The sequence below is a fragment of the Malus sylvestris genome, chromosome 8 (assembly GCF_916048215.2).
Source record: "Malus sylvestris chromosome 8, drMalSylv7.2, whole genome shotgun sequence".
Classification (NCBI taxonomy): Eukaryota; Viridiplantae; Streptophyta; class Magnoliopsida; order Rosales; family Rosaceae; genus Malus; species Malus sylvestris.
Genome location: NC_062267.1, coordinates 12656548 through 12682099, shown reverse-complemented (window position 1 = coordinate 12682099; position 25552 = coordinate 12656548). Strand labels below are relative to the sequence as shown.

General features: G+C 36.8%; 1 protein-coding gene and 1 pseudogene across 6 annotated transcripts; both read left to right on the top strand.

Moving 5' to 3' along the window:
* Nucleotides 1-1699: 1699 nt before the first annotated feature.
* On the top strand, nucleotides 1700-21196 carry LOC126631784 (transcriptional corepressor LEUNIG-like). 6 transcript variants are annotated; one of them, XM_050301925.1, is made up of 19 exons: nucleotides 1700-1968; nucleotides 2177-2292; nucleotides 2764-2861; nucleotides 3039-3148; nucleotides 4453-4869; nucleotides 4945-5033; nucleotides 5410-5488; nucleotides 5568-5643; nucleotides 5865-5914; nucleotides 6234-6536; nucleotides 6691-6894; nucleotides 7057-7302; nucleotides 7385-7529; nucleotides 8122-8231; nucleotides 8430-8579; nucleotides 8865-9020; nucleotides 9126-9242; nucleotides 9356-9554; nucleotides 20724-21196. In XM_050301925.1, coding segments are annotated over exons 2-19 (2583 nt in total). In that variant the 5' UTR covers nucleotides 1700-1968; nucleotides 2177-2260; the 3' UTR covers nucleotides 20726-21196. The 6 variants fall into 6 exon arrangements, with proteins under 6 accessions (XP_050157882.1, XP_050157877.1, XP_050157876.1 ...); XM_050301920.1 differs by lacking the exon at nucleotides 20724-21196 and adding an exon at nucleotides 9811-10237 and having other exon boundaries at nucleotides 1705-1968; nucleotides 4948-5033; nucleotides 9356-9562; XM_050301919.1 differs by lacking the exon at nucleotides 20724-21196 and adding an exon at nucleotides 9811-10237 and having other exon boundaries at nucleotides 1706-1968; nucleotides 9356-9562.
* LOC126631786 (uncharacterized) lies at nucleotides 17023-19708 on the top strand (annotated as a pseudogene).
* Nucleotides 21197-25552: the final 4356 nt, after the last annotated feature.

Here is a 25552-nt window from a genome sequence, read left to right as displayed (position 1 = left end):
CTGTGAGAAAGTTAACAATCAAAGTATTATCACAAACAGCTTCCTCATCTACTTGTGAAAGAAATTGGAGCACATTTGCACTTATACACACAAAGCAAAGAAATAGGTTGGCTCATAGTAGGTTGGAAAAATTAGTTTATTGCTACTACAACATGAAGCTTCAAATTCGAGATAAGGAAGCAGAAATAGATCATGTCGACCGTGGTGACCCACTAGATGTGTTTGATATTATTGCTGAAGATGATGATACAGAGGGTAACCAACTTTATCAATGGATTGGACCTCTTCATTTAGATGATGATGAAGGCAACCCAGCTCCCAGAGTTACTGAAGAAGCACGTAATGAAGGGATAAATGTAGAAAGAGTATTAGCGGAAGAGGTGGGATCTAGCAGCGCTGACTCTTTGGAAGAACTTTTGCGCCCAAGACCAAGAAACACTGGAATTCCACCTTCTTCCAATCCTACACAACCACAACATCGTGCTGATACTAATGATAACTCTTGTACAAGATTAGGAGGAGACTCACCTACCACTGGAGGTGGGAATGATGAAGAATATAGTGGAGCTAGAGGTAGTAGTGTTGGATATGAAAACTATGTTGAACCACCTTCCGGATTTATGAGCCCCTTCACTGGTGAGGCAAACTTCACGCATGCAACACATGATGAGGACCATGGCAGTAGGCGGGCAGGACCAGGAATTGGTGCCATAGGGAAGGACTATACTCGTAGAGAAAGAGGCAAGGGGATTTTGTCAAGTCAAAAAGATGACTCGTTATTTATAACTTCGGACTCTGTTGGATTGGGAAGTAGTAACTATGGTTATGCTCATAACCAACCATTTCCCTACCCTTCATATCCGATTCCTGTTGGGATGGAATCGAGTGACTCATGGAAACAATTCGAGACTCAATCTTCAAATGATTTTGCTTATGGACAAGGTCAACCAATCTCGGATCCATATGGGTGGCATGTTAACAATTACATGTAAAACTATTTTGGGGATTTATCATTTGATAACTACTCTTCACAATACACTCACTCTACACATAGAGATGATGAAGATAGTGAAAAATTTGAACTTCATAGGAACTCTATGTGGTACTAAGTCACTCATGTATCTTACCATGCAATGTATAAAGTGTAAAATATTGTACTAAATCATTATATATAAATTATTATGGTGTGTTTAAACTTTTTTCATAAATTACTACATATTTTCTACACTCACAATGTTTGCCAACTCGCTATATAATCAACTTGATAATGTTAAATCCATCATGCAATGCATTTCCTTCCAATTTTTTGTGATAAACTAATAGATAATTGACTAAATAAACATCCTGCAAAGTTTCAATAAAAATTTCCAAGTTTTTCTTACAATTTCCGTGGTTTCCATATTATTTTTATCGATATCGATATTATCTTGATATTTCCATTGATATTTCCGTGTTTTCGGACTACCGATATTTCCGATATTATCGATATTTAATACCTTACTCATAAGCATATTTGTTCTTCTTCTAATTATAGAAATTTTGAAATGCCAAATAAAATTTTAAGAATGCTAATAATAATTCTAAAAAACTTAATGTATCAAACATTAAAAACCAAAAACTTCAGCTAATAAATTGAAATTAACTCTTTTTTATATTTGATAGACACATTACTTTTAAGACAACATGAAAGGGCAATTCAGTCATTACAACAAAAAGTTTTGCACGATCTCAGTGGTATTAGGTTGAAAATTTGACAGGGTTTGAGGGCTGATTAAGTAAATTCAATCGGGAAAACCATTGTGATATCTGCAACGGCAGCTCAAATTCCACCAACAGTCCAACTCCAACTTCAACACTTTCAGAAAAATTCCTAGTCACCTGAGAAGAAAGAGAAAAAATAAAAATAAGAAAAAAGAATTACAACAACCACATTAAAGATAAACTCCCAAAAGGAAAAAGGGTTTGAAGGTATCCCTATCATCTTTCCCTTTCTATATTAATTTATTAAATCTGACATCAGCTGAAAATTATATATTTGCAATTTTTTTTTTTGTCTCTGTATTTTTCGTTTGGTAAAATTATAGCTCTTTCTGCACATTCCTTTTTGTATTTATGAACTTCCATGTTCTGTACCAATAATTGATTGCTTTTCTCTTCTGGGTTTGATTTGCTTCAGAGCTGAAACGTAGCAGAAGAAGTTGCCATTTGCGAATCTGGCATTATTATTCAGTGTTTGGGTGAGATTTTGCTTTTCAGCAGCATGTCTCAGACCAACTGGGAAGCTGATAAAATGTAAGTTTTGGGCTGTAAATTGTAAAGTTCTTCATTTTCTGCCCTAGTTCCCTATCTGGGTTTCTGTCTTTTTCTATTTTACTGGCCTCGTTGTTTTCTGGGTCGATTCAGGTTCTGGGTTTCTGGGATTTTCTGGGGTTTGTTAGTTTTTGCAGAGCTTGGATTAAAGTTGGGTTCTTTATCCTGTTTTCTTTTGTTTTGTATGTTAATTTCAATTAGTGTGTGGATTCTAGGGTTTGTTTGTTATAACGGGTATGAATTTGGGCCATCTTTTACTTCACTTTTTACAGCAGAAATTGGGTTTCTGGACTGAGCCTTGTCTATTACATCACTTAGCTCTCTATAATTTCTGTTATTCTTAGTAATATTTGGGTTTTTGTTAACCAAAATATAGTCTTTCACTGTTTTTCTCTGTGAAGTTTCGATTTTTCTCCTTCGACTCGTGTGACTGATAATGTTTGTGATTAACAGGCTGGATGTGTATATCCATGATTATTTAGTGAAGAGGGATTTAAAAGCTTCTGCACAAGCTTTCCAAGCTGAAGGAAAAGTATCCTCAGATCCGGTTGGTAAGCACACAAATTTTGACCTAAGGGGCACAAAAACCTTGTAATGGAAATTATATTTCTTACTACTTTTTAAATGAGTTTTTTTTTTCCTTTGCTGAACTTGCATTTTGATTTTTCTTTTGGCTATAAGTTCCGTTCTCGTTTTTTTATTAATATTTTTGAGAAATGGGTTTACAGCTATTGATGCACCAGGAGGTTTCCTGTTTGAATGGTGGTCGGTTTTCTGGGATATATTCATTGCTAGGACTAATGAGAAGCATTCAGAGGTTGCTGCATCGTACATTGAGGTTTGAGATTGCTTTATTATGTATTAGCTTGGTATATACTGTAGGCCATATATCATTTGAAATGAGAGTTTTAAGAGAGAAGAAATGGGTGTGTTTTGTGTAGCTGATAGTTCCCAGCCTTAAATAGAATAGTTAATGTTGAGCTTGTTTCATGCTTTATGTTTTCTTCACAAGCCAATTTGATGGAATGCACTTCTACTCTCATGTCAGGGGAGTCTCATTCTTATTTTTTTTTCACAGAACTAAATGGAGATCCTATGCTGGAGTAGATTTTGAGTTTTTTATTCTTGCTTGTTCTTTCTCTAGTTTATATGTGAATTGTTATATCCTCAGTTACATCATTCTCCAAATCTGCTGCAGTCAATCCCTTACATGTTTTACTCTGACTCTTCTTTTGATAAAAGTTTACTCCGATTCTTGTGACCATTGTTTATATAATAACATTCAGTTTTCCCCCTGGATTTCTGATCTATGTCGTTTTCCTTTATAGTTTGAATCACTGAAAAAGTTGTATTGACTTATTTGCTTCTGATTTTCCATCTGCTTTATGTTCTATCATATATTCATGAAGACATCTTATTCCTTCGTTATAATTTTGGCAAACAATTATTAGAACTCAAAGGTTCTAGGTATGCTACAATGTACAAGTATTCAGCCCATCACCAAACTTTATGTTAACATTTTGTTTGATGGTCGTAAGGCTTAAACCCCTGATGGTTGTATGTGAGCTGAAAATATGCTGGCCTGTACAATTTCAGATGAGTGTTGGAGCTTTTGATTGTTTTGCATTCTTGAGTAACAAGTACTTTGTATCTTTGAACCACTTTTTCAAATTTCTAATTGCGTTATGGGTTGTTTTGTTGAGCTTATAATTACAGTATTGGCCTGGAGAAGGGTGCTTTTTCTTTTTGTTTTGGTGCGTTTTCACTGAACCTCATGTGTAGGCCAAGGTGAATATCTGTTGGTCTTCAACACTAATGACATGACATCGGTAGAGCCTCTTAATTTGACTGTAATGCCTAAGTTGGATGAATACACTCAACCTCATGCTTGATAGTAACTAATAAGCACGATCTTTTTCAGCGGAGGCATCAAATAGTCGTGAGGAATACTGTTTGTTTGTCTACTATAGCTACGTGTATATTTCTACAAAAGTTACTTATAGTGAATTAGCCATATTAATTTGATGTCTTTGTGGTTCCTGTGATATGGACCGATAATCACAAGCTTTACAAGGGTATTTCTTATAGTTCTTATAAACAAGGTAGTGCCTTTTGGAAGCTCATGACATGTTCAAACTGCAGACTCAGTTGATTAAAGCAAGGGAGCAGCAACAGCAGCAGCAGCAACAACAACAACAACAGCAACATTCCCAGCAACCGCAAAACTCACAACAACAGCAGCAGCAGCTGCAAATGCAGCAACTCATGTTGCAAAGGCATGTTCAGCAGCAGCAGCAGCAACAACAACAACAACAGCAGCAGCAGCAGCAGCAACAGCAACAGCAACAGCAGCAACCACAGCAGCAACAGCAACCGCCACAGTCGCATCAGAGAAGAGATGGGGCACATCTCCACAATGGACCTACAAATGGGCTTGTTGGAAATGATCCTCTCATGCGACAAAATCCTGGAACAGCAAATGCCATGGCTTCAAAGATGTATGAGGAAAGATTAAAACTTCCTCTTCAGAGAGATTCTATGGATGATGCATCTATGAAGGTAGGTGAATTATCCTAATTATTTTGAATAGAATGACCTTAACAGTTTTCTGACCATATTAGGAACAATCTGCAGCAGAGATTTGGTGATAATGTGGGCCAGATTTTGGATCAAAATCATGCTTCAATATTGAAGTCAGCCGCAGCAACCGGCCAGCCTTCAGGGTGCGTTTCTCTAAGACTATATTTTTCAACTATTCTTATTTGCTTGTTTAGCCTCTGGATACATTGAGAAATGATATGGACTTGTTTATGCTAAGCAATTTTTCTTCTAATTTACTAAATGCACAGAAATTTAGGGCTAGCAGAAAACAGTTTCATATTGATGATAGGAAAATTGGGATTGCTCTGATATTGTATTTTTAGGATTTAGAGTAAAGTGCGACCCCGGTCGCCCTGCATATATCTCGGAAAACTGTAAAATGTTAGTTCGTATGCTGTGCCCGCATAACTACTCATTCATTCAGGGTTTTGGATGTGGAAGCTGTTACTTAATCCTGTTATCAACATTATATATAAAACAGTGAGCTCTTTTTTGCAGGCAAGTTTTGCACGGTACAGCTGGTGGGATGACTCAACAAGTCCAAGCTCGAAATCAGCAATTGCCAGGGTCTACACCGGTATGCTTAGTTTTATGTGGAATTCCATTACATGTCTTTTGAATCATGTTTATCTGTTCTGACTTGTATATGGAATCAGGACATAAAGACTGAAATCAATCCAGTATTGAATCCCAGAGCTGCATGTCCTGAGGGATCATTGATAGGAATTCCTGGTATTCTTGTTTTGTCTGTTTCAATGTTTGATTGACCATGTCTCACTCTTTTGAAATATTGTTTGCATATTGGTCTGCTTCTATTTTTATATTGGAAGCCTGCTATTCCAAATTAATTGTGAGTTAGTAACTTAGTAATTATAGAGTTAAATTTTTTTGTAAGTTTTGATGATATTTTATGATGATGCTTGAACCTTACATGTAAGATTCTTTGATTTCAGGATCAAATCAGGGTGGAAACAACTTGACTTTAAAAGGATGGCCGCTCACTGTAAGTTTTTGATGGCTGGATACTTTTTTTGCTTCTTAGCCTTTGTTAGAGAATTCTAATGTCTATCTGGACCATTTCTTTTCTTGAGTTTCTGATCTTGTATTAAAACAATGGTAGTAGTTGTGCTAAATGAATCAGAATTACATTGTTTCTGAATTTGGAAACTCTATTAGTTTGTTTGTTGTCCGTCTCTGAAGTTTAGAATCTCAAAGTGACCAATGTTCGTTTAAAATTAAAATCTCTATCATTTGTTTCATTGCATTTCTGAAGATTGGAGTATCACTCATCAATACTCTACAACTGTTTTTCTCCTTGTTAGGGTTTGGAGCAGCTTCGCTCTGGACTTCTTCAGCAACAGAAACCTTTCATACAAGCTCCCCAGCCCTTTCATCAGCTTCAGATGTTGACACCACAACACCAGCAACTTATGCTTGCTCAGCAAAATATGACATCACCGTCTGCTGCCAGTGATGAAAGTAGACGACTAAGAATGCTAATGAGTCGCAGTCTTGGGAAGGATGGCCTAACAAATTCTGTTGGTGACGTGGTACCAAATATGGGATCACCTCTTCAAGCTGGTGGCCCTATTTTGCCTCGTGGAGACACAGATATGCTGATTAAGGTGCTCCAATCTCTGTCCATTTCACTTGTAGTTGTTAATCTCTGTTCATTTCACTTGTAGTTGTTATGGTGGCAGTGTTTACCCCATCTGTACTTCAACATATTATCAAACAGTTCATTCTCTTTGGCTTCTGAGACTGTTTGTTTGTTTGTAGGTAAAAATGGCTCAACTACAGCAGCAACAAAACAGCAATCCCCAACAGCAGCAACAACAGCTTCAACAACTTCAACAGCATGGTCTTTCTAATCAGCAGTCGCAAAATTCAAATCTCAATCCCCATCAGCAAGATAAAATGGGGGGTGCTGGCAGCATCACTATGGATGGTAGCATGTCAAACTCTTTTCGAGGAAATGATCAGGTCTGTCCTTTTATGGTTATTTCTTGTGAACTTTTCTTGGTCAATTAACTCAGGCTTGTAATGCTTATAAAATTACAACCTTGTAGAGTAGTTATTTTTCAACTTTTTATTTACATGTTCTTTAGTGAAGCTCCTGATACAGTTTTGCCTATGCAATTTAAGGTTTCAAAAAACCAGGCAGGAAGAAAGAGAAAGCAGCCAGTGTCATCTTCAGGGCCTGCCAATAGCACAGGTACAGCAAACACAGCTGGGCCTTCCCCGAGTTCAGCCCCTTCAACTCCCTCGACTCACACTCCTGGAGATGTAATCTCAATGCCTGCCTTGCCCCATAGTGGTAGCTCCTCCAAGCCTCTGATGATGTTTGGCGCTGATGGTACTGGTACTCTTACTTCACCAGCACATCAGTTGGTGAGTGACTTCTTCATCTTCTTGTATTAGAAGGAATCGGCAATTCCTTGCACGGATTCTCATTGGGATTCCATTTTGGCAGTGGGATGATAAAGATCTTGAATTGCAGGCTGATATGGACCGATTTGTAGAGGATGGGTCTCTTGATGATAATGTCGAGTCTTTTTTATCCCCTGATGATGTGGATCATAGAGATGCTGTTGGTCGATGTATGGATGTCAGCAAAGGTGCGGTGGATGTCATGTTGAATAAATTCTTCGTTTTACATTTCCTGAACGTAGTATCTGCCAGTATTTTCTTAACTGCGATGCAATTCTTTCTTATTTTCTCAAATGTTAGGTAGATATATACATTCATAAAAACCAGGATGGTGCAAGTCATAGGTATTGAATTACATGTCTCAATCAATGATCTTTGTCATTTTACTTTTATCAATTTTTATCTCACATATATTAACTACCACGTGTTTTTGGTAATTGTGTTGTCCACAAACTCACAAACATTGTCAATACTCGTTCTTCTTATCTTCGTAAGCATTCAATAGAGAGAATGTAGATGTAACTTATCATAGGAAGTAAATAGCATACGGTCAACTAATCAAAGATTTTTCAACCTGTTTTTCTGCAACGTTACTATTCAATTACATCTTTTTAGCTGTGTACTTGGTTTTAGGGAATTGCATTTCTAAGTGTTATTTGGTTCATCATAGTTATTTATTTTTTATTTATTTTCTTTTTGAAATAATTAAAATAAGTAAACCTGGTTATTTGTAGATATTATTGTTTACTTTAAGAGCTCATAATTTGAATTTGACTGCAGGGTTCGCATTTACGGAAGTAAACTCTATTAGAGCAAGCGCAAGCAAGGTTACAAGCTGTCACTTCTCATCAGATGGAAAGTTTCTTGCTAGTGGGGGCCATGATAAGAAGGTGAGGGAATGAATGTTCAAATTGCCAATAACTTCTGTGGGAGGATTAAGAACTGCTGCTACATATTGGCTAATTGATTCTTCCAGAACATTTACATGTGAAATCTTTTGTTTAGTTTAATTCTTAAAAGCTTTAACGTTTATTTTTTTGTGATGCTTGCTCTTATTTAGTGTGTTCTTGATATTGTGTATTATGCAGGCTGTTTTATGGTACACAGATACATTAAAGCCAAAAAGTACGCTAGAAGAACATTCAGCTTTGATAACTGATGTTCGTTTTAGTCCGAGCATGCCACGTCTTGCAACATCTTCATTCGACAAGACTGTCAGGGTGTGGGATGCTGACAATGTTAGTTGAAAATTCTTCTGTCCTATTCATCTACTTAGCTTATACTCTGATTTTAACCTATTGATTCGAGATTTGAAGATTGAGTTACTTCTAGTTTGATTTCTGTCATATATTCTGTAATCTTTGCCGTTATAAGTTTATGTATATGCTGTAATAATCTTTTTCATTGCTTGGGTGCTGAGTTGGTGGCTCTATTCTTAAAAGGATGATTTATCTTTTTGTTTTTCTTCCGTGACATGCTGTGGATGTGCTGTATTAAGCCTTCTCTATGTTTTTAATCTGCAGCCTGGTTATTCTCTCCGTACCTTTATGGGACATTCGGCCTCTGTTATGTCATTAGATTTCCACCCAAATAAAGATGACCTCATCTGTTCTTGTGACAGTGATGGTCAGATACGCTACTGGAGCATTAACAATGGCAGCTGCTCGAGCGTGTTCAAGGTAGAATCTTGTCTTCTGGGATGCAGGAAGTAGATGGGGGTGGGGTAGTGGTGGTTTTCATATTATTTACGTTTTGTTAAATTCTTGTATGCTTGAATGTATTAGGGTGGTACAGCACAAATGAGATTTCAACCCCGTCTTGGAAGATTGCTTGCTGCAGCCGCTGAGAATGTTGTGTCTATACTGGATGTCGAGACTCAGACTTGTCGACATTCATTACAGGTCAGTCTAACATACTGTCTCACCAATTTTTTTCATAATTGTGATTGAAATTGATTATTTTATTTTTATATGCATTGTCAACTGCATTAATTGGAATTCGAATTTGAATGCAGGGGCATACTAAGCCTATCCATTCTGTGTGTTGGGATCCTTCTGGTGAGTTCCTTGCATCTGTCAGCGAGGACTCTGTAAGAGTTTGGACACTTGGAGCTGGAGGCGAAGGGGAATGCGTTCATGAGTTGAGCTGCAACGGAAATAAATTTCATTCATGCGTTTTCCATCCTACATATACTTCACTGCTGGTCATTGGCTGTTATCAGGCAAGTCAATTCTGCATTATTATGCTTATGTAATGTTCGTTACATCTTTTCCTGCAAATCACTATTCTCTTAAACCGTTCATTGGCTGTTATCAGGCAAGTCAAGTCTGCATTATTATGCTTATGTAATGTTCGTTACATCTTTTCCTGCAAACCACTATTCTCTTAAACCGTTAGGATGAGCGTTCCCATTTTACATCCTGGAAAAAAGATCCTTACTGATAATTTTAGCTGAGCAAATATTTACAGTCATTGGAGTTATGGAACATGACGGAGAACAAGACGATGACTCTATCAGCACACGAAGGACTTATTGCTGCATTGTCTGTGTCAACCGGTACTGGTTTGGTTGCTTCGGCTAGTCACGACAAGTTTGTCAAGCTCTGGAAATGAAATGGTCGTTACTCTGATTAACTGAACTTCACAGAGTAGGATTAGGTTTCTGCCAGTATTGGTCCAACGCTTGTAGTTTGTCTCTTGGTTTGCTGGATTCATCGTCTTTCGCTTTTAATGGATCTCGAACTGCCTCCCCATGACCCCCGGAAACTGACCTTGTAATATTATTGTTGTATTTGTACGCCTATTACTACAGTTAAAACTCTGAGATCTCTTACATGCTTCATGGAGCTCTTGTAACGTTTTTCGAACAGTATAATAGAAAATTTTATCATTCTCATTGTGTTTCAATCTTAAAAGGGTTTATCATAAAATGGTTTTTGAAATTGATCCACACCATCAAGATGATTTCTGAAATTGAAAATCTATCAAAGTAGTTCTCGAAAATGTGTTGCATATCAATGTCAATTTGTTACAATTCTATTAAAAATTCTGGTAGGTGTTGATGTGACAGATCAATAAATGTAGTTCTAGAAATAGGTGCTTCTGATCAATATGATCATTTCGTTACAATTATGTCAAAAATTCTGTTATGTTTTGATTTGACATATTCATGGGTCCCACAAGTTTGTTTTATCTTATCACAACCCACACTCCTCTACCTTCATCTATGGCATCCTTTGTCATCTATTCTCCAAAAAATAAAAGAAAAAAAAATCCTCAAGATATCCATCTTTACATCATTTGACACCCTTCACCAAATTGAACCAGAATTGAGACTATATTTGGTGATGGCTTGGATTGGCAGCGACTTCTGTGACATCTCTATTAACATTTGGGCAATCGACATCCTCACAACCTTAATCTTGAAGAGCTAGTTGGACGTTTCCTGATTATCTTGGTGATGCTAAGAACTGCAAGATCTGTCAATCTTTTTAATTAATTAAGAAATTATTAAGCCCACATTGGCACATAACAAAATTTTTGACAGAATTGTGATAGAATGACGATGTTGATATGCGACATCTATTGTCAAGGACTATGTTGATTGATTTTGAATTTCAAAGACAATTTGTGATAAAAACCCATAAATCTTTTATCTGCTACATCAACATATAACTTATTTTTGACAGAATTGTGACAAAAGACCATTATAACACCTACTTTCACAGACTATTGATCGATTTTCAATTTCCAATTTCAAGGTCAATTTTCAGAGACCATTTGTATGAAAAAGACTTATGGAGCCCATTTATATTCCACATATGGGCTTATCGAACGAAAACAAGTGACATAATTAAAGGGTGGAGCTATCCACACATTTCATTTTACCTCTCATACACCCTTTTCAATTTACAGCCGCTTGATCGAATGAACTGAAAAAGATCCAAGAACATAATTAATAAGAGATGTGTGAGAGGTGAACATAGGTGTGTTGATAGCACCACCCTAATTAAATGGGGGTGTGTACGTAGAGAAAAAGGGAAAGATTATCATGTCCCGTGTCATTTTGTTTCAGCCAAGTCTCTTTGAGATAATAATTCTTTTGTCATCAAGATCCAGTTTCGCAGTTCAAATATAGAACATAAGGGTTTACATGCTTGAAACGAAGAAATTATTTGATGTAATGGTAATTTCACATGGGATGTTGGTAATTGTAATTTCATCGCCAGTTACGGATAAAACTGAAACAAGCTTGGATGGCTTCTGTAAAGTTCAACATAGACAACCGCAATTTATTTCCACATTTTGTCAGGATAATTTTGGAATATTATAGATCAAAAGTTTTGATTGAGTGAATTTAACTATAAATTGAGCCGTGCAAGTGGGGAAGTGTCTTGGTGATTAGAATTTTTTTCTTTAATTCACTGTATTTTGTGTTCAAATTCTTCCCCCTTCTTTAGTTTAGATCATAAATATTGCTTATAATTAAAAATAAATAAAAAATTTTAGTCTCAACAAAAGCACCCTTATTAAGCATTTAAAAAATGGAAAGGGATCATCTCTGGATCCCTTCTACCTAATTCTCCTCATCAAACAATCCAGACCCTTGAAATTTGATCCAACGGTTAAAGTTATTATAACTTTTAATGTAGGCCAGTATTTTTAGCTGTTGGATCAAATTTCAAGGGTCCGGATTGTTTAATGAGGATGATTAGTTGGAAGGAATCTGGAGAGGATCTATTTCCTTGAAAAATAATGTCAAGTGGACTTCGGCGTCAACTCCACCAGCAAACATGAAATTATTAGAAAGTGGAAAGATGATAAAGGAAAGGCTAAATAGCCAAAATGGTCCCTGAGATATGCATAGCTCATCACTTTGGTTCCTAACATTTCAAATCAATAAAAGTGATCCCTGAAATTGTCCACCATCCATCATTTTGGTCATTCCGTTAAAAACTCTGTTAAGTGTCACGGAGCTCTTGGCCGGAAGTTTGGGCAATTTTCAAAGCTTCGTAACTCAATCGTTTCTTAACCAAATTCGACCCATAATATATCAAAATGAAGATAGGAAAGTGTAGAATAAGATTATACCTATTTGGAAGCCCAATGGCTGCCATAGATGGCCGGAAAATAGCCTCAAAGTTGACTGGTCCGAGGAAAAACTGGAAAACTTGCCGGAAATTGGGTAAACTTTAAACGTTCATAATTTCTTCAATACTCAACGAAATCAAGTGATTCAAAAACAAAAATCAAACTTTTCAATGATTCGAAGATAATTATATCTTTTTAGAGGGCTAAATCACAATGGTTTTCCCGAAAAACGGCTCGAAAGTGGCCAACTCGAGATCAAGACAACCACTTTTGAGCTATTTTTTTTTTGCCAAAGCACGATGCGTTAGCCATTGAAAAAGATACCATTCTCTTCATCTCGTCGAAAAGTATGATTTTAGTTTTTAAATCACTTGATTTCGTTGAGTATTGAAGAACTTATGAATGTTTAAATTTACCCAGTTTCCAACAAGTTTTCCAGTTTTCTTTCGGACCAGTCAACTTTGAGACTATTTTCCGGCTATCTCCGGCAGCTATTGGGCTTTGAAATAGATATAATTTTATTATACACTTTCCTATCTTCATTTTGATATATTCTGGGTCGAATTTGGTTAAGAAACGATTGAGTTACGAAGCTTTGAAAATTGTCCAAACTTCCGGCCAGGAGCTCCGGGACACTTAATGGAGTTTTTAATGGAATGACCAAAATGATGGATGGTGGACAATCTCAGGGACCACTTTTATCGATTTGAAATGTTAGGTATCAAAATGATGAGTTATGCAAATCTTAGGGACCATTTTGGCTATTTAGCTTAAAGGAAAAGAGTTGAGAAGAGAAGATAAAGATTTTTCTCCAAAGAGAACATCCACAACTCCTTAAGCCTCTGATGATGACTAGTGCTGGTGCTACTCTTTCACTATCAGTTCAATTGGTGAGTAATCTTTTCATCTCCTTGGTATCACAAGGAATTGATAATTTTGGTAATGGGATGTGTTCATACCATACTTAGGGCCTCCGTATTTAGATCTCGTACAAATACTTGGAGGACTTAAATATAATTATGTAATAAAGGAAAGGGCAAATGTGTAATAAGTGAGGAGCCCTTATTCTATAAAAGGACTCCTCACCCTCACAATTAGGGGAGGCCAATTCCTAGGTCTTCTCACCCTCAGAAGCTCTCTCTCACAATCCTATCAGAAATACCATAATTAGTGTGGACGTAGCCCAAACATTGGGGTGAACATGATACATCTTGTGTTATTTACTTTCTTGCAGATTCCGATTTTGTGCATCAACATTTGGCACCGTTTGTGGGAAACGACACGAAAAAGCTATGTCGGTTCTCTCTCAATTTTTCACCTCCGCCGTGGATCTGCAAAACCCAAGAGACTACCAAAACTCTCTCTGCCTTTCTCTTACTTCTGATCTTTTTCACCTCTTCAAAAAAAAACACCACAAACTCTCTATCTCTCTATCTCTCTAAAAAATGGCTTCTACAGCCTCATTCTCTCCAAGCCCACAGGCTTAAATGTACAACTCCACATGGCGGAAACCGCCGAAGCTGAGCCACAAGTTCCTCTTCAGCTCAGCCTCCAACCGCCTATTCTTCAAGTCCTCGCTCTCTTCCTCCACTTCTTTCCCCCTCAGCCTCAAGTCCCCTCCCGAACCAATCCTCTCCCACCTGGTCCGAGAATTTGTCCAAGACAATCGCGTCGAAAATTTGATGAATTTACAGCTACCCATCAGAGAATTTCACTTGATTATGCCCTAGGAATCAGCGCCGAGGATTTTTATCCAGAACCCACCGTGGATTGCCGCACTCTTTCTGAAAGGCATGTATAAGAAGGCCAACCAGGATTTGAAATTGGAGTCGAAGGAAATCGACCGGCGGAAGTATAATTTGCTTCGGCAACAGCAGATAAAGGCGGAGACGGAGGCGTGAGAGAGAATGGTGGAGGAGTACAAGGATTTGGAGCGAGTAATGCGAGAGAAGAAGCTGGCTCTGAGCTTGCCATGCGTGAAGACCTTGTTTTTGGGGTGGTTTGAGCCGTTGAGGGAGGCGATTGCAAGGAAGCAGCAAGTGCAGCACATTGATTTGCTCCCGCCGGATAAGATGGCGCTGATTGTTATGCATAAGATGATGGGCTTGGTTATGGTGGGGAATCAAGATGGGTGTGTGCAGGTTATTCAAGCTGCTGTTCATATTGGGATGGCCATTGAGCAAGAGGAAATGAAAAGAAAGAGCAAAGGATGTCTGGAGAAAGCAAAAGCAAAAAATAAGATGCAATGGAAAGAGAAGAGAATAAAATCTGAGATTGGGATTTAACTGAGCACATGCATGACATCAACGCAAAGATAGAGATAGAGATAGAGATAGAGACAGAGACAGAGAGAGAGGTGCAGTGGAAAAGAAAACGCAGAAAGCAAAAGCAAGGAATAAACACCCCACCAGAATGATGAGATTTACTTTTCTTGTTTTTGATCGATGTAATTTATTTTTCTTATCTTTCGGAGACATCTGTATAAACTCCATCAGAGGGTAATAAAAAAAAAACGGCAAGCCCAAAATAAATGGGTTGGAATGTCATGTGGAGGGCGAAGGCCCATAAGCCCAAAATAGCATCAACCAGGTGACCAAAAGTACGCCCAATACTACAAAAAATTATTCGGCACCCTACCGCTATTATCGCCAACCAGGTGATCAAAAGTACGCCCAGTATTCCAAATTATTCAGCAGCCTACCGCTATTATCACTAACCAGGTGATCAAAAGTACGCCCAGTACTTCAAATTATATATGAGCATTACTCATATCAATCATACATAAACATTCATAAGTATTACTCATATCAATCATGCATAAACATTCATGAGCATCACTGATGTCAATCAACATAAACATTCATGAGCATCACTCATGTCAATCAGCTTCAAAAGCTCCATTTACAAAAGCTCTAGCTTCAAAAGCTTCATTTACAGAGCTCTAGCTTCAAAAGCTTAATTTATAGAGCTCCAGCTTCAAAAGCTTCACTTGCAAAGCTTCACCTACAAAGCTTCAATGTAGGGTATACAAATACCGCTTCCGAACAGCTGCCACTTCGGCCCATACATGGATTGAATTTGAAGTCTCTAGCTAACAGCCTCTATTGACCAAAGACTTAGAGGACTACATTATGTACCATATATTGGGCCTCAACTGGGCCTCATGAAAAATACTTGGGGGACTTAGCCCATTATTCATGTACTGAGGAGCGAGCCCTTATTCTATAAAAAGGACTCCCTCACCATCATTAGAGAGCATCAACTCTAGCCCATTATTCATGTATTGAGGAACGAGCCCTTATTCTATAAAAAGGACTCTCTCGCCATCATTAGAGAGCATCGCCGCCTATTGAGCAACCGACTCACCACGAGCATCAACTCTAAACCATCACTTATGTATTGAAGAGCGAGCCCTTATTCTATAAAAGGGATTCCCTCACCTCCAACGGCACAAGCCAAGCCAACCAAGGCAACATAAGCCACAAGTCGAGCAACCTCGCAACATGTGATAGTTGAACATCATTTCGCTCTGAGCACCGCCTCATATCAAGTATCAGTTCAAGACGACATCTAGTTACTTGTGCATCAACAGGATGATAAATATGTTCGATTGTAGACGGATATGGATCAATTTGTAGACGATGCAAAAAATGCAGAAGATGATGAACTTCTTGATGATGCACAATGTACAGATACATTAGTGACTTTGTTATCTAGTTGTCCTTGAAATATGGGGTATAATTATGTTTCCCTTTTTCTTTTTCTTTTTCTTTTTATTTTCTATGGACCCGTTTAATAACAATTTTTTATTTTTTATTTTGTGCGCTAGCGATAGAGGATGTATGCGGTAGCAAAATGGATGCATGAAACAAAAAACTCGAATTGAAAACAATTTAAAATTGTTTAAGAGTTTTTGGTTTTCATTTTTGTGTACCGTTCCATATACATTTCTTCCACATTCCAACCCACCATGCATCCTTCCTCCACCGTTCTTCATCTCCTTTCTCCCGTGTATTCCCTTTCTATCTCTAACAAAGAGAACTAAAAGCTAAAAACTGAAAAATGAAATGGTTACTAAACTGACTCCAAATGAAACATGGATAGTGAGACTTAGCTAGGGTTCACATTTACGGAAATAAACTATGCTAGAGCAAGAGCAACTGCAAGCAAGGTTGTGAGTTGCCAACTCTCAATTTTACCATAAAGACGGTCATTTCCTTTTTGTATCTTTTTCCTTATAGTCTGATACTAATTCAAAGTACTTATACTTTCACATAGTTGAAGTCATCGAACCCAGTTTCCTGAACTTCCCAATGAGATTAGCAACCTTGTCTTCATGTTCTTAGAACCCTAGGCTGAGAATGTTCTTTTCTCAGCCACAGTCGCTCGGTCTAGAAGTCAAAAGCACAATTTACATCACCACTACATTCATCTTACTCACTCGATTAACCTCTGTGGCGAGTTGGCACATCTGCGTCAATCACAAGAAGGACATAGTTGGCTCTTAGTTACTCGGCCTATACGTCATCTTAGGATTTGTAGTTTTTAGGATCACTTAGGGTTAATCGTCTTTTACACGTGTTGGACTCTTCAACTCCATCTTGTCCATGTGCTTATCAACGATGGTGCTTCTGGTCTATTGATTACCCTTTCTTTCCGTTCGTCTTTCTCTCCCCATTCTCAGCTTTTGCTTATTCTAGAACCTTGGGTGTTTTTTCTCCTCTTTCACACGGCCGTTGTTCATGTTGCCCGTCGTTGTCGGGTTTTTCTCGCCGATTAACTACGGCGGTTTTCTTGCTTCACATCGCTCTTACCCATGGTCGTTTTCTTCCTGGAAAATTTTCCATCTTCTGCTTTTCCTTCTATTTATGGACTCTGTAATTTTTGTTGTGGTTGTCGATCTGGGTTAAATTAGAATCCTTTTTTTGCCTATGCGATCTAAAGTTCTTTGGTGAGTTATTTGGTTTTCTTGCCACATGGGATTTTAATTTTGTTTTTTTTGTTTTTTCCGTGGTTCTGACATGTTTTGATTTTTGACTTCAGGAAGAGAGGATACAATCAAACGTTTACTGGTGAGTTTTCTATTTTTCTGATTGTGTGTGATTTAATTTTTTTTCAAGCTTTGGGTGTACTTTTCTGATCTGCTTTGATTTTTAGTTGCAGCAGAAGTTGTTACTCGAATTTTCCAGTTTTTCTCTGCGGCTTTCCAAACTCTTTATCATCAAGGTATATAAATTTTTTTCTTTTTCCTGAATCTTTGACTGAAGGTAAGCGAATTTGGTATTTTGGATTATGTTAGAGTTGAAATAGGTTTGATTTCAATAACTTTTGGGATTATTGAATTTGTATTCTCTGTTTGGTTTTCTGGTTATTGAGTTTGGATAGGAATTTGAATTTGATTCACAAATTTCTGATAAACCCCAACAAGAAATTTAGGACTGTGTATTAGGGTTTTTTTTCTTCTGTGTTTTGGGATTGTCATCCTTTGTGTTTTGGAATGGCCATGAACATTCTCCGGGAAAAGTAAGGCAATCAGCAATTCACATTTAAAATTTGCATTTTCTTTGCCCTGTCTAATGCAAATATATTTATGCTAATTCATTGGTTTTTTATTTTTTCAAATTTGCAGTATTATTTTGAGGGACGAATATGATTTGGTCAAGTTCATCAAGATGGTGCAACAAGCAAGCCTATTTGTTAATCTCCAGATTGGCCCTTATGTTTGCGCTGAAAGGAACTTCGGGTAATTATTTTTGTTAAGAATATTTTGTGATTTTTTTTTATCTTATGTAAATATGGTTATATTCATTACTCTGTGTTTTGTTCTGTTTCTGAAACAGGGGATTCCCAGTTTGGCTGAAATATGTCTCCGGAATCGTTTTTCGAAGGACAATGAGCCTTTCAAGGTAGGATATGATAAATCTTCCGTTTACTCCAATACAATTTAATTTTTTTAATACATAATTTTGAAGCTAAATTTAATTTCTAATTATTTGTTATGATGAAGGCAGAGAAGCTGTTTCAAACTCAAGGAGGTCCTATAATTCTTTCTCAGGTTAGAAAACTGGTCGAGTTTTTAAGTTTTTCTATGAAATATTGTTAGAATCGCTTTTCGCTGATAGAAAAAGCTTTTAGCCATTTTATAAGCAATCTTAAACATGTCGCCAGTCTTTTAACTTAATAGTCTGTTTGTTACTAACTTTTTCCATCTTCATTCAATCATGTAGAAAGATGATTATAATTTAGTTGCTCCAAAGATAAAACATGGATTTGTTTATGAGATTTCACATTTCTATACGGGCGAAGTAAAACATCGCACAAAATTGTCCTACTAGCCGCTCATTTGTTCTTCAATAGCAGAGCAGAACAATTTCCAAGGAGTTGTCAGATTTTCATCAACAGATTCTATGATCTCAGTTTTATTTTCTCGGTTCCCAACTATTGTCTCTCATTGATAAGAACAACATTCTCACAGGTAATAATTTACATATCCCTGACAAAGACCCATTTATTGACAACATGTGCTTATCAACATTTTTTAAACATTTAAAAGAAATTTTACTAAGCTAATTGTCAAATTGCAAGATATTTTGAAATACGTTACTACAGTACAACCTTTGGAAAAAAAAAATGGTTGCCAATGAAAGGTTTGAGACCAAAAGTTAAATTTGTATTGAAAATATGAGGTACAAAGTATAATAAAGCATTTATAAAAGGATGATTACCCTTTTTTGCATTTTTTAAGGTTTATAATTCTTTTCCTATATCTATGCATTTATCTCCCTCAGTTCACAATTTAGCAGAATGAGAGTATATTTCTGCTTACAATAAGATGTGAATTCTAACCTTTATTCATACGTGCAGGCTAAGAATTGTGGTAGAAGAGTTTATTGTGGTTAGCTTAGAGGAAAATGTGAGGTTAGCAATTTGAAGAGTCTACTTTCTCCTCGTATGTTTGCTTTAACATGTGTAAGTTGTAATTATTATTTTTCTCTTCATGGCATACTTAAAATTTGTAGATCAGCATATATTTGTTTTTGACATTTCTTATTAAATGTATTTGAAGACTAACTGAAGAAAGTATCCAATTTTTTAGCAATTAAAAAAAAATCACCTCAATACTTACAGTTTTATTCCAATTTGTAAGCAAGGGGGGAAAAAACTCTGAAGTTTCAATGAAGAGAGTCGGAAGTTCTGAATAGTATGTTTGTGTAAATAGGATTGTAAATATGGATGTACATATATATGCAAATAGAGATGTAAACATTGTTGTTAACATTGTTCTTAAATCTGCAGCCTGTTTCATTTTGAACCTCTATGGGACATTCTGCTCCTGTCCTGTCAGTATATTTTCTCCCAAACAATGATGAACACATCTGTTCGTGTGATGCGGGTAGTGAGATACGGTACTGGAGAATTACAGTGGCTTTTGTTCAAGAGTGTTTAAGGTAAAATCTTGTGTACAGAAGTTGATTGGGGTGAGGTAGTGGGGGTTTTTTAGATTGTTCACAGTTTGGTATTATTCTTTAATAATTTGTGAACATATTAGGGTGGTAATAGGCAGGTGAGATTTGAACCCCGTCTAGGAAGATTTCTTGCCACAGCTTTAGAGTATGTTGTACATGTGGAGACCACCCTGTCGGCATTCTTTACAGATCAATTTTACATTTTCTTTCACCATATATTCGGTGTGATCATTCTAACAGTTGTGCTATCATTAACATTGTTTGCGCACGCAACATTATCTTTTGAGTTCTCTATATGCAACATTGATGAGCCTTTGGGTCATTACAAGTCCTGCAAATGCTATTGGACGTTGAGACGCTTGTTTCTCTGCAAAACTGTAATTCTTGTAGCCTAGGTTTATGTATTTTAGCAACTTCCTAACAGCATTTGTTATATGTAGGGGCACACTAAGCCTATTTATTCTGTGTGCTGGGATCCTTCTGTTAGGTTCCTCTCATCCGTCAGTGATGATTCTGTTAGAGTTTGGGCACTTGGAGCATGAAGCGAAGGTGAATGCGTTCATGAATTGAAGCTGCAACGGAAAAAAAATTCATTCTTGCGTTTTCCATCCTATATATACTTCACTGCTGGTCATTGGCTGTTTCCAGGCAGGTCAATTCTACTCTATTTGTGCTTATGTAATGTTTGTTACATTATTTGCTTGGAGACCACTACTCTCTTAAGTCGTTCGGATGTTTGTTCCCATTTTACGTACCAGAGAAACAATCCTTTACTGGTACTAGTGTTGCTGCATGATATCATATTTGATATTATTTGGGGAAAAGAATTGCAGACACTGGAGTTATGGAACATGACGGAGAACAAGAGGATGACTCTACCATCACATGAAGGACATTTTCTTCTTTGGCTGTGTCAAGTGTTACAAGCTTCGGCTAGTCACGATAAGTTGTCAAGATCTGGAAGTGAAATGATTGTTACTCTAAAATTTGGTTAATTTGGAGCCTTGAACCAGACACTCGCCGAGCAAGAGTTTTGATCATCGAATAGCCTATGACATTCAATTTCGGCCATTGATCCATGTTCTTTGTGATACATGCTTTCTTTGTAATTGAATTTGATTTAGAAGGAGAATATAAATCCAAAGTCTTCCATGGTTATAGTGGAGAGTATCCAGTTGCTCCCTTGTATGAGAACCTTGGCCTTGAAGATGCCTCCAACTTTTAATTGTTGGAAGGTTCATAGAACTACTCTGGTCTAATAAATTTTCAATAACAAATTTCTTATATATCCCGAGAAATATTTTGTTGCTAGACAAAGAATTATGTAGTCAGACTGTGAATTTGAAACATACATTATGATAATAATTATCCTAATCATCGGTTTACATTCAAAGTTTGACAATTTAAGCATCATACGTTGCCATACAGAGAAGGCACTCTCAGCTCTCTACAGTTTGTATTTGTATCTGCCATTACCTTTTAGCAACCATGCAGATGGTGAATGTGATAAATTTGGAAAGCGAAGAGGTTTTTGGTCCTGAAACATACCTTTAGGATGTGTATGTTGCACTGGACTATCTCGGACTAGATTAGTTTCAGGGATTAAACTGGATTGGCTTAGAATAGACTAAGGTATACTAACTTAGTGAAGTTTGGTGTAAGATCGGACTATAGAGTAGGATAATAAAAATAATAAAAATTAATTCACTTTTTGCCACTTAGTACTAGGTCCAGTGGTATTTCTCTTCACTTGTAAGTGAGATGTCTTAGGTTTAATTATCGTTAAAGGAGAATTTGAACCACATTATTATTAGTTTATTGTGTAGCTTAGCCCACTCCTCCCATCCTCTTAGACCAACTCCAACCCTTGGAGTAAGTCTCAAAATTAACTGATTCAGAAAGAGGTATTGAAGCTCACCCTCCAGGCAAGGGCGTGCGGCACGCGCCAAGCCTAACATGTCTCCCAACCCCCGCATGCGGCCATGTTAGCCACTTGTTGGAAGGAAGAATGAGCCTAACGGCTCTTTTGCTTAATCCAAGGGCACAAATTCAAATGATCAAATTCAATGGTATAAAAAGTGATCTAATGATTCAAATTTAAATTCAACAGCTAAAATAATTTAAAAAATTATTTAACTCTATATTCAATCAAATTTAGTGATTTTTTAGTATTTATCTGAATCTAAATATTTTTAGGTTAAAATATTCATAAAATTAAATTAGGATATATACATATATATATATTTACTTAAAAGAAATTAGCCTAAATTTATTCTTTAATAACCTTGGGCTAAAAAATTTAACCAGAAGTGTTGGAGGAGAAAAACTGTTTATGGGTTAAAACCTAAATTTTCTGAGTTAAAAATTTTAGGTTTTACTCCAAGGATTAGAGATTGTCTCAGTGTAGATAATATTGTTTGTTTAAAGAAAAAAAAATTCACTTTCTATTTTTTTAATTTTTCGTTTTCTTTTCCATTTTCTAGAACTATTTCTCTCCTTATTTTTGTGGCCAAACTATCTCCCCTTCTTTTTCTTCCTCTCCAATCCCTTTCTCTTTTCCTGTCCAACTCCCTCTCCTCTCTCTCCCTCTTCACTTCCTCTCACAACTTCATAATCTACTGCAAATCTTCAAAATCAAAACACAGAGCAAGAAATGTAGTGAAAATTTAAGAGTTGGGAGCAGGGTGCATGTGTGATTGGCTTAAAGGTAGGAGATGGGGAAGGTCTGCGATCAGGAAGTTTTATGTTTTGTGTTTTTTGGGTTTAGTTTTCTGGATTCGAATTTTGGGGGGTGGATATGGTTTTGAAAAGTGGAATGACTGCATTTTTTTTCTTTTTTTTTTTTTTGTTTCAAATTTTGCAGGATCTAGGTTTGAAAATGGGAGGGGCGAAGTGGAACAAAGGTTGTTTGAGCAGCCCGCCCGATTTTGGGGGGTCTCTCTAGCAAATCGTTTAGTCGGGTTTAGTGTAAGCTAGTCTCATTAAAGCTAGTCCGTGTGTGCAACAAACATGTGATTACATTGACATTTAGTCCGATCCAAACCAGTTAAAGCTGGTGAGTCCAAACAAACACACCCTTAATGTACAAAAAATATCTAGCAACTCTCATCCATTAACTTTAAACCCAACAAATTGATCAATCCGCTTGCGTATGACACAAAAATCTTTGGCCATGCGCATGCGTACAAGGAAATTAAGAAAGTGGAACTTTTTACCGTGTGTTTAACTCATTTTGCTAAGCTTTGTTGCTAAGGTCAAATTAAATACGCTCCAAGCTCTCATGTTAATAAGAAAGATCCCATCCCAGCAGCCTAACAAGCGGATCTTAAAATCACCTTCAAAGACAAAGAACAACCTTTTGTTTTGTTTATAGTATGTATGCTAATGTATAATCTTTGTACCACAAAGTAATTAATCCTTCAAATCGGACCAGGTGGTCAGCAAAAGGGTTAAAAAATAGTTCAAATTGGAGGATATTTTTTCAACCAAAGTGAGTGACACCATAGTAGGCTTTGGTGTGTTTCGACATAGACTATGCCTCTATATTATGTCACAGTATGATATATAATTGCCATGAGTGGACTTTGGTCCACACAAACACCATCAAATTGCTTAGAAGAGAAAACATTAAGGAAAAGAAAGAAGGAAAAAAAAAAGTAAAAGAATAGCTTTGGCACCCAAGTGTAAAATATTTTGTCTAAATTAATGTTCTTTTTCTGCTTGTTCTTCTTTTGCATCATGTCAAAGATTCCTCGAAGATTGGTAAAGCTTTTGAATATATATTTATGAATATACTTTGGTAGGATGGCAAAGGGTTCTAAATATGGGGTGCAACCCTATCATGGCTATGAGTTTGTGACCGATGATCATGGTCCATACCACTTAACTATCCCCCAGTTTCCTTATGATCTAATGTGACAGCAGCAAAAGATTGCGTCGTGTGTTTTTTGGACCACTTAAATAAAGCCACAGTGCCATATTGCATGATTACCCATAAGACATAGCAAGATGCACAGAACATTTTCATATTGCACATGTTTTTGGCAACCAAATATAAATTAACAGCCCCTCTCTCGTTAAGGAGAAAAACTTATGTAGGGCTTTACTTGCCATTAGATTTTTTCGAGTTGTACTACAATCCAATGATCACATGACAAGTCTAAAATATAAAACTTTTATTACTTTTTTTTTATATTTAAAGCTCCCATAATTATTTTTTCTACTAATTAGTACACACCATGATATTAGTTTAATGATTATTATTTTTCTTCCACCAGTGTCTTTCCTTTCTTCATAAATTTTCTCTATCGTCTTCCTTCCATTATTTTTCTTTCACCAGTGTCTTTCCTTTCTACTAATTAATACACACCTGATTAGGTTACAATTCACTTAGATAAAAAATGAGAAAACTTTAATTTTGCATTTTATTTTTTCAATACATTGTAAGAAACTTGTTCAATACTTAGATAAACACACATTATATGCTTATTTCCCATGTTTTCATTATGTTCCAATACTTCATAATATATGTGTCATTCTATTTTGTAGTTTATGATGAAACTATATATATTTTAAGTATAAGCAGACACTTATTTATACGAAATATAATAGACTTACTTAAATCCGCCTAGGCCCCGCCTAGCCGTATGGATGATAGGCCCCAACCTGCCGCCCAACTAGAGTCTAGCATCTTTTAGAACCTTATGTTAGAGTGTTAAACAGAAATTCCAGGCCAATAGCATCCCACAAAAAGGAGACACCATGCAAGGCAGTGTGTGAAGCAATAAGTAGCAAGATTGCCACCCTATGGGACGAACAAGGAGAAATTTTTAGTTGTGACGGGAACACAAGTGGTACACCACGTGTTTTAATAGGAATGGTGAGAAATTTTATTTTTTAAGTTATTAATTTTTTAGCACACATATCACACCATTTGTTTAATGACAAGTGGTGTATATTCGTGTACCGATCACATTGAAAAATCTCTCACAAACAATAACTTCACACCAATCCCCACCCCCAATCTCCATTCGAGGCCAATAGCATCCCACAAAAAAGAGACACCATGCAAGGCAGCGTGTGATGCAATCGCATAAGCAGCAAGATTGCCACCCTGCAGACTTCACCCCAAATCCCATCCAACCCCCCCTTCTTTCTCTCTCTCTCTCTCTCACAAATGCGAAGCAAGGGACCAAATTCCAGAGTAACAACCAGCGTTGCTGAAAAGCAAGGCGCCATGGATTGCAGCAGCCTCCGCTATCACTTCATTATCGAAAACCAAACAACCCTCACCTCCCGCCATCTGCAATAGCCTGCCGAATCCCTTGCCACCTGTTAACGTTCGATTGAGTTAATTTGAAGGAGAGAAGAGAAGATGAAGTTTCAGAGAAAGCAGGGAGAGAAGAATGTGGTGGTTTCTTCCTTCTGCAAAGACACAGAGGAATGATTTCTCATTAATTGCCACACCACTCACACACAATGTGCAAAGAGAGATATAGCTTTACAACAAAAAAACTGAGCTGGATCAAAATATTCAAAAACAGATCTTAGCCACTCATTTAGCCAATAGCTAAGATCTTCACACGTGGCACTCATGGCCTTTACATCTATATACCTTCTCACTTAGTATTTAATCTAAGTGCATACACATATTA

What these genes read in the sequence shown, in the direction of transcription:
- LOC126631784 (XM_050301919.1), top strand. Translation starts at nt 2,261, where the DNA reads ATGTCTCAGACCAACTGGGAAGCTGATAAAAT. An exon ending in TAAAAGGATGGCCGCTCACT is followed by an intron (nt 5,915 to 6,233) that starts GTAAGTTTTTGA and finishes TCTCCTTGTTAG; the next exon opens with GGTTTGGAGCAGCTTCGCTC. An exon ending in CTTCACCAGCACATCAGTTG is followed by an intron (nt 7,303 to 7,384) that starts GTGAGTGACTTC and finishes CCATTTTGGCAG; the next exon opens with TGGGATGATAAAGATCTTGA.